The 9,937-nt window shown below is 37.3% G+C and overlaps 1 protein-coding gene across 1 annotated transcript in view; it reads right to left on the bottom strand.

The window, feature by feature from the left end:
• Nucleotides 1–1,078: 1,078 nt before the first annotated feature.
• The window catches only part of atrnl1b (attractin-like 1b), a 65,206-nt gene continuing 56,347 nt past the window's right edge, over nt 1,079–9,937 (bottom strand). The window contains exons 28-29 of the mRNA XM_041973683.1: nt 5,404–5,518; nt 1,079–3,147 (exon numbers count right to left, since the gene is read on the bottom strand). Coding sequence (XP_041829617.1) covers nt 3,023–3,147; nt 5,404–5,518 — 240 coding nt within the window. The 3' untranslated portion in view covers nt 1,079–3,022. The remainder of the gene's footprint in view (nt 3,148–5,403; nt 5,519–9,937) is intronic.

Genomic DNA, 9,937 nt, shown 5'->3' with positions numbered 1-9,937 from the left:
ACAGATAAAGCAGAAATGAATCTGCGATTTCCTTAAACACAGTGTAATATCTGACACATACATTTGCACTTAAATGGGTTAATCTAGCTTCTGCACACGGTGAACAATTCTGTAGGACAGTAGTGGCTTTCCTCCAAGAGTGCCCGCAGCTAATAGGTACACTGTCAGAAATAAGCGAGGATTATCCAGAGAAGCACTTTGGCAGGCTCCCTCTCTCTTCCTTACACCCTCATTTAAATGCACATCAATGACATTGAACAGGGAGGACTGACACTCTTAGAGGTGTTCGCACACTGAAGGACAAACCTCTTAATACAGGGCTGAGCTCCAAAAAGACAAATGGAATGCGTCCAGTGTTTTAAGTTCAACCTGAGATGCATCACACGGATGAAAAGTAAAAAAAAAAAACATGATTTATAATGTTTGACACATTTTCTACAGCATTTTTTTCATAATGTATCTAATTAACCTAGATTTTCCTATTTAGTCGTATCTCTTTTGTTCATCCTGCCAGCATGCATGCTGAAATATTAAATGCAGATAGCAGTGTTTGCATTTGCAACATCAATGAGGATGTAATTACAAACCACCTGCAAAAAAGGGAGATTAATGTGCTTAGAGTCTCTTTTTAGAGAGAATATATGCAACAAATATTTTACATGTATAGTATTTGTATATGTCATCCAGTCCAGTATATGTTATCTATTAAAACGTTGGAATAACATATTGTCAACTATGTATAATAAAGCAATTTAGATTAATCACTTTAAGCTAGAAGTTTATTCCAAAGGAAAAAAAAACTATTTTACATCATATATTCACATTTAAATTGGAAAGTTATATTTAAATTACACTATAGAATATGTTAAAAATCCTTATCTTGCACAAACATAAAATACATCAAAGCTGAGTTTTGAGATTTGATCAGTTTCAAAGGGAGCAATTATCTTTAGCCAGCAAGGAAATTACAGCTTAAAGGTTTAGGCTGCAGAAGCAGCAAACCTCCGGCAGGCAGGCAGAAGCAGGGGGAACATCAAGAGCAGAGTACCACAGCATGAGGAAGGTATGAGGAAAAGACTTGCACAAAAAATTTTCAGTTCGTTTTTTTTTTTTTTTTTTTTAATTTTCTGGCATGTTGATCATTTTTAAAATACACTGACAGTTACTGATATGCAGTTCGTCATCTTTTTCACGGTACAGTGGGGCCCTAATTCCTGTGTAATGACACTAGTGAAGGGCTATTCTAACAGAAACTTAAAAAACACATAAGCAGGCATACCATCCTCAAGAAAATGCATCATAATGATCACATATGCAACATAAAGCAGGAAAATGCCCCAAACAGTCTGTAAAGATGCACAATGTACAATTAGAACTGTTTTAAGTCAACAAAATAAGTGAAGTTAAATGCGCTATTACACAGGAATGTGTTAAATATCAAAACAAATTATTAACAGAAATGCTCTTTTCTCAAGTGTAGCAAAAAGACTATTTATTATGTATAATAGTATCAGGTGACAAGGCTGAAAACAACCAATATTTTTTCACCAGTCTGTCATAAAAACCTGAACAAAAATAATAAAAAAAAAAAACAACCCCATTAAATCTTAACAAACAAGAGTGACAAAGACTCACATTTGTTCAACAAGACACTGTACATTTTTAAAAAATTTCTCAGTTCCTCGTGTCCTATGTAAGTAACTCCGTAAGAGTTCACAGAAAGTCAAGGCATTATAAAAACGTAACTCAACTCCTTGAAAGATAGACAGGTTATATCTTCAGAGGCCCATTTAAAAGAGAAAAATGGAGGGGGAAAAAAAACACTGGTAAACAGCCAGAGCAGCAGTTTGTCCCGGGTCTAATTTTGGGAAGCAGAGTCCTGAATAATATCCATCCACCACATCGATCCAAGGGCAAGTTCATTAGCATCACAACGTCCAAGTTGAACAGCAAAATGATGCAAGTACAAACTACAGTACAGGACCGAAAGAAACGTCAGTGTTCTTCTGAGTTACTTATTAAACAGTGACTAAACTGGGAAGAAGAAAAAAAATAAAAGAAACTTCCAGTTTTATTATTTAACGCATCTAACATTTCCCAGGTTTTGGTGATTCCCCCATGCTGTAGTTCGATGACGGATTATTTGTTCGTGCCTCCTTCCAGTTCGCAGACTTCAGCCACAACGTTGCTGGTAGTGATCGCAGTCTCTGTAGCTTTAGCACATGTACTCCACAGAATATACAGACTTTAGCTTTAGCTGGCTGGATGACTGATATGTACAGAAGATGCTGAGACAAATCATTAATGGGAGTATTGTGACAAAGAATACTCAAGTTGACATTTTCTACCACATGCTTATGGGGTGTTAATTTTAGTCCTGGTCTAGCAAATATCCCACCCACACAAAGGCGTGATGAAATCAGCCTTTACAGCAAAGTAATGAAAATGAAATGCCTTAGCACCATTGAATACCACGTATTGGCAAGCAAACGAAAGTCAAAAACTGTAAAGGCAGGACACCTATCAGACATTTTCAATTATCTGCTGCATTTCCAACATGGTACGAGGAAAATAATTTAACTGATGTAGTCTTTTTTTTTGTTTGTTTTCCCCCTCGTGCTGAGCAAATAGATGGCATCCTAAAGCATTTATAATTTAGTTCTCTACAGCTTTACATGCTCCTTATTTATCTGCCTGGTGTCACTGATATGATGAATGTCCATTTAATGCAGACATTTAGCTTTGCCATGATGGCTGAGCTGTCCAAGCCAAGAAGGTTTATGTCGCTGCAGATGCTGGCCAAGGATTTCTGAAGTTGACATAGAGAAAAGAGCAAAATGGCATGTAAAGGTAACGAGTTGTGCTTTTGGAACACGAAAACTTCAGTGTTAGCAGCTGAATGAAATTTTCTATGTGTAGCCATGAAATGTCTCTGAAGAGGTTTCCAACTGGGACCTGAGACATGTAATGATATGACTTCAGATGGTGTCAAAAGGGAACCAGTGGACTGGGAGGTCGACAGTCAAATGCAGGTCCCTTGGTGAGCTGGAGGAAGAGCTTTTCGGGTTTTTAAAGCCAGGGACTTGTCCTTAAAATCTGAAGGTTTCTGCTGTGAAATGTCTGTCAGTGCACTGGCAACAATGAGTCCTACAGAAAGTGAAAAGGGGAGAGAAGTAAGAGAGCTGTTAAGACAATAAAAACAACAACATGCAATTTCTTCTGTGACTGGATATCGCCAAGAGTTCTATCATAGAAAATCAAAGCAACATTTTCAATAAACGGTTGCTGTTTAACTGTAATGCAAATGTGTGTTTTGACATGATAATAGACTGTATACCCTCACCAGCCACTTTATTAGGTACACTTGTTCAGCTAACCAACTAATCACATAGCAGCAACTTAAGTTGTTTTGATCATAGACATGGTCAAAAATGACTTTCTAAGTTCAAGCGTAGTATCAGACTGTGGAAGAAAGTGGATTTGAGAGACTTTTGAGATCATAGAAAGGCAACTCAGTAACCACTTGTTTCAGCCAGTGTATGCAGAATAACATCTTTAAATGCACAACACGTCAAACCTTGAAACAGATTAGCTGCAGCAGCTGAAGATTAAACCTGGTGCCACTCCAGCCAACTAAGAACACCAGAATTTGACAATAGAAGAGTGGAAAAAGATTACCTGGTCTGACAAAGCATGAAAGTATGGATCCATCCATTAATAGTTCAGGCTGCTGGTGGTAGTGTAATAGCATAGGGAATATTTTCTTAGAATACCACAGCCTACATGAGCATTGTGGCTGACCATATCCATACCAAAATCACCATAGTGTACCCATCTTCAAAGGCTACTTCCAGGAGGCTAATGCAACATTTCACAAAGCTCAAATCATATTTAAACTGGTTTCTTAAACATGATAAGGAGTTCACTGTACTCCAACGACCTCTACAGTCACCAGATCTCCATCAGGCAGAGCACCTTTGGAATGTGGTGGACCTGGAAACTCACATTATGGATGACCTGCTAATAACTCCACTGCAACTGTGTGATGCTATCATGTCGATGTGGAGCAAAATCTCTGAGGAAAGCTTCCAGCACCTTGTTGCCACAAAGAATTAAGACAATTCTGAAGGCAAAAGGGGATCCAACCTGGTACTAGCAACGTGTACCAAATAAAGTGGCCGTCAAGTGTATACCTGACATAGCACACATATACTGGCAAGTGATAGAAAGAGTGAGTAATATGTTGGAACCATCACAGCGTATAGGATTTGACATCCCTGCTGGAAAACGTCTGCCTCTTTTTATCGTTTTATCAGCCTATATTGGCCTATTGTGATGACTGTATTGTGATTTGGGTTGGTGGCACCATTTTATTCAAGGGTTACTCCTGGCGCAGACTTTTTTGGGGGGTATTGTTCATGAAAAGCAAAACAACATCTCTCCACATTAGAAAGGTAGGCTGTTACATCAGGGATAAACTACTGTTCCTGCCACTCTGTGAGAATTTCTTCACCTGTAAATGTACTAAAGTGTGTGTAAAGTGCAGTCTATTTGAAAAACACCTCAGAGGAAGAGACGCAGAACAGAAGACAGCTGCCAAGCCTGACACTATGCATCATGGCGCCACTGACAACCAAAATGAAGGCCCACCAAACTGATGCTAATGCATGTTTTGACACCCAACAATGGAGAATTATGGTGTTTTGCGGTGCCACCACACATGCCTACTTCTTGTTGATTTTTAGCATGGTTTGCAACATGATTCAGTCCCATTTCCAGTTTTCAAAACTCAAACAAGTGCAAGCAAAATCTTTCATAATTATGTGGTATATTAATTTCTCTTTTGAACCAGTTGAATCCAGCATGTCAGGGTCAACAATACCCTTAAAGAAATTACAGAAAAACTATTTCCCCCTATCATAATTTCTACAGAGTATTAGCACTGGCAGATGATAAAAAACAACCATTTTAAAAAGTCTTTTTTTTGTACCTCAATTAAAATCTTCATGTGCCTCAGGCTGAAGGTTTTGTGCAAAAGCCTCATGGCATTCCTTTCACTTCTTATCACTGGTTGTGTACTTTATAAATAGCTATAGAAGGTGCAGTATATTTAATTGGGTTTCTACATGCTGCTTGTTTAGGCTGTACAGCCCCAAAATATCCCCACAGGGACAGCTAAATAGATTGTATTGTTTTGTAATGAGGATGTAAGAGTTTGTAGGGAAAACTGCCTAACATCAGTAAGCTGTGAAATGTTAACTTTGGAGCTGACCTTATTATTATTATTATTATTATTATTACCCAATTCAGATTTCTCACATGAGACCTGATGTAGACTAACCACAGCAAAAAAAAAAAAAAAAAAAAAAAGCTAATCTAGGTGGTGTCAGTGTGTGTTCTTACCGGACTGTCCTGGTGGAGGTAAGCCCGAGGGCCCGGATGGTAGACACATGAGGACAGTCAACACAGCAGCTTTTCCTCCGCAACACGGCTCCAGTGCAACAGGTTTAGGCACGCCCTTTGGAAACAAGATGGTGGAGAAAAACACAATACTTAGCCCAATTTAAGGAATTTTAGGAAGTTATTTTTCCTATTATTTTAAATCTAACTCTATAATAAAAAAAAACTAAAATATGAGAAGCTACATCCCATTTCCTGCACAAACATCATTAATAACAAAAATGTATTCACACAGACTGCAGTAAAAGTGCAGCACTGAGGTAAGTGAACTCATCCTCTGTTGGCTGATACACTCCAGCTTTATGAACTAAGCTGAAATCCAAAAGCACATGTGTGCATTCTCTTTTATTGGAATTTTAAATGCATCTGCTGCATTGTAGTCGAGATGCCCTCCTCCTGAGACAAATGGTTTGATTGGTCACACGACAAAAAACACTAGTGTCCCTGTCAGAAAGTCCACGTGTTGAGACAATGACCTACCCTCGGACTTAATGGCCAAAACTGCTTGTCTCAAGCGTGAAAAACATGTCATCCTGATAATGAATGTCAAGAGTTTCACAGCACGCTTGGGATGAAAGGACAGAAATTGTGGAATAACAACATGTCTGAATAGATTTAACCCCCCCCCCCCCCCTCTCTCTCTCTCTCTCTGTGGCTGAATTTAAAATGGAGATAACAGAAGCAAAAGAGACAAATGCGTGAAAAAAAAGGGGTCTTCTAAAGCATTAAAACAAGAACAAACAGGGAGTAGGATGCAGGCATTTATTTTAAAGCTCTCCAGTGAGATTTCTTGTAAATTTTGCCCAACAAAATAAAACACAGATGCAAATTTGTGATATTTATATGCATTTTAAACTGCTTTAAAACACATTAACATACTTCATATAAAAGGTGCGCCTCAAGGTATAAAGTGAAAGACACCGGAAGCATTAAAAAATAAACAGGTTTTTAAGTAAGTTGAATAGGAAAATGCCCCATGCAAGTCCTAAACTTAAAAAAAAGAAAAAAAATGCTATCATGTCTCCTATGAGGCAGTGTCACTGCAACTACTGATTAAGTTTTCCATATGAAAGTGGACAGTGGACAACATGTTCCAATGTGGACAATAAAGTCTATCAAACTTTATCGTACCATGTAGCGTATTTAAGATTTCTTAAAATCATTAGCATAGGTGTTAACTAGTTAGCTAGCAGGTCACTGTAGTTAGATCTTGTATTTCAATACATCAGTTACTGCTTTCACCTTATTGCTCACATAAGTAGCTAAACTATCTGTGTGGAGTTTTACTTTGTCATACTTGAGGATTTTAGAAGCAAACAAGTACAGAAAACTTGTTTGTCTACATAAGCCAGTAGCTCTGTAATTAGAAGCGTTCTATAAAACTTTGAACCAACAATACCCAGCTCCCAAATAGACATTCGCTTTAATACTCACTGCACATAAACAGTAAAAATTATGTTTTATATACAAATTTTCCAATTAATTGTAATTACATTGCATATACTGCTGAATGATGATTCTAAGGACAAAATTAGATTTGTCCATCAAAATAAAGTCCTCTGCACAGAATTCAAACAGTGCTGAATGCTTGAATGTTTTTTTAATGCTGGCTCTTGTTTTCCATTAGCCTGTACTTCTAATCAGCTGCAACTAACATACAAAAGAATGAGGAGAAGGGAAATGGGAAAAAGGTGGAGATTGTAAAGAAAAACAGAACAGAAGATACACTGAAAGTAACATCCCCTATTTTATTTTATACTGTAAAACTGTTATTGCAGAAACTATGACTTGCACCATCCTAAGTCACAGTCCTTTCCTGTAAATCAGACAGTATAATACTTCTAAGGTTTTAATTTGTTTGCATGCAACACAGGTAAGAACCCTGTAAGAACAACCTGGGATCCGTCCAGGAAGCCCAGGTATCTTTAAGTCAGCACATCACGACTTACTGATGTCTCAAACAGACAAACCAATTTAATGCCCTAAATGAACCAAATGCTTTAGACATACTGTGAAAAATGAAGCGCAGGAAGGCTGAAATGGAATTTTACCCAGTGCTGATGTTCATTGTTTCACAACCTAATTAGCACACATGATCAGAGCACATTTCTCTCATGCATCTGCTAAGGCACAGTCATGATGGAAAGGGGCATATTAAATCTACCACTGACATATGAGTGCTATCAAATCTGCTGATATGTCATGACCATGAAAGTAATTCTGCTAAAAAATAGCTGCATGAGCCACATGTAGTAAGAGTGTGAATCAAATGATGGTTTGCAAGCTAAACTTCTATAGATGACTGAAACAATACTACGAAAGCTCCAAACTACTTGATAACCAACATAAAACACTGCTGAGTTATATATGCAAAAATGGTCTCAGTCTTTACACAATAGTTATGAAAATACTAATAAGACAATTAACCAGCTCTTAAATTATTTAATAATAATATCTGACTTAAATACATCTAAAGAGTCGTTCTTCTCTTTGCTGCATAAGATTTGAGAGTTTTTGTATATCACAGTTTCAACTGAGGCCGACCTTCATGCTGTCCAGATGAAAAATGTTTTAACTTTAATTATCAGCCTACCATTTCCACTTCCACAACTAGCTGGTCGTTTTGCTGCGGAGATATTTTAATATCTACCTGTCAAAATGCAAAACTGAGGAGCTTAGTAAAGCAGTAAGACCAACGGAAAGGAATTGGAACTGAGCCATGTGGTTATCAATGATTTTCTTCAGAAAGTTGGTTTCCTCCTGTATTTAAAGATAGTATTTATAAAAAAATGCTGCAAGATGGAATATTGATTTATTTTTTTAATTGGCAGTTTGTTAATAGATTGTAGTGCCATTTACAAGCGAAGCATTAATCCTGATGTTAATTTTCCAGATTAATTTTTAGTTATTTCATAGTGTTGCTTTTTTTCTACCAACACCTGAAATGATCTGTCTAATTTTCAGATCTTCTGTTTACACAGCCTGCATTTTCACTAAGCATTTATCAAGCATGAAGACTATTCTGGCCATTTATAACGCTTCAAGTTCATAAATATGTATTAACACACATGTTAAAACACACACACACAGTGTGTCTGCTTTGCTCTCCCCAGTGACAGGTGTCATCCATCATACTAGCTGTTCGTTAGCAGTTCCATATGTTGAATGCCAGCCATCCTGGTCTGCAGCATGTGGGACCAAATGACTCTTTCCAGCAGCTGCTGACATCTTGGTCACTAAAAGCATTGTCCATCTTAGGGTTTTAAACCAACCAAATGGAGGAAAAGGGCACAGACACATTTCTGATTTTCTGTCTCAGACCAGCTGGAAGGTCTGTAAAGTAGCAACACAGAGATGCTACCAACTAATGCAGTTTGATCAGTGCTGACAGCACACCTGAGAGAAGGCTCTAAAATGTTTTCATAGGCTGGAGTGGGTGTGAGGTGTTATTTTGGTGCTGCAAACCCTCGGTGTTGTGTTTCTTAAACAAATGGAAGTTATTAGTGAATTGTGATATTTAGCTGAGCGCTCTAAAGTTTACTGACGTGCATCAGTTTGAACTGAGTCTGAGTTAAAAGCACAAACAGGAGTTAAAACAACAAAAACACACAGGATCAGTGTCCTCTTTGACTTCAACAAATATTTGCAAAAGTTAAGTGGTGGCAGATGCTGACAAATTAACCTTTACTAAATAGAATTAGGCTTGTTTCGTATGGTTCACCTTCAGCTGGTGCCAAGGCATGCGACGAAGCGGTTTGCTGTCCAAAATGTGCATTTGCACATCTGGAACCATTTCGTTTTGTTATTTCCAAAAAGTACATGCATCCAAAAGACAATTATACTCAAGCTGAAAGGCTACTTTAATATGGTAATGCACTTCTAAACTGACAAATTTATGATTCATAGTTTTAGTTTCTATATGCCAAATAATTTAAATACATTGAAGTCTATAAAGATGGCAAACACATACATGTGAAACCTTATGTTGGACAAAGACGTACACATGACTAGGTTGGTGTTTGAATGTTGCACATTAGATGCAAACTTTAACAAAGCAAGTTTCTGCCTTGCCACTAGAGCTTAAAAAATATTTATGTTCAAACACTCCAAACACATACATTAGCTTTACATGTTATTAGCATAGTTGATTCATCTTATTTCCTTGCAAGACACAGTTAATGACCTTTTTGCAAACTATCACAAATGAAAATGCTGGATTTGGCTCTGGGACATCAGAAAATAAGGCTAAGCCAACTTTACTTATTGTTGAATGTGATTTAAAAATCAGGTTATTGTTTAGCTTTCATAAACTTCCACATCCTTCACATTTATTCTAAAATTAAATTTACCTGATCCATTTTTTTTTTGCCACAGACATCCAGTGCATGTTGAATTAATCAAAATTTTCCAAATTCAGGACACAGACATCAATTGTTTTTGTTTTTCTTTTGTAGAAAAGGACAAAATAAGCATGCGT

This window comes from Melanotaenia boesemani, chromosome 21 (genome assembly GCF_017639745.1).
Source record: "Melanotaenia boesemani isolate fMelBoe1 chromosome 21, fMelBoe1.pri, whole genome shotgun sequence".
Lineage (NCBI taxonomy): Eukaryota > Metazoa > Chordata > Actinopteri > Atheriniformes > Melanotaeniidae > Melanotaenia > Melanotaenia boesemani.
The sequence above is the reverse complement of the archived record's forward strand: the minus strand, read 5'-3'. Positions and strand labels throughout refer to the sequence as shown.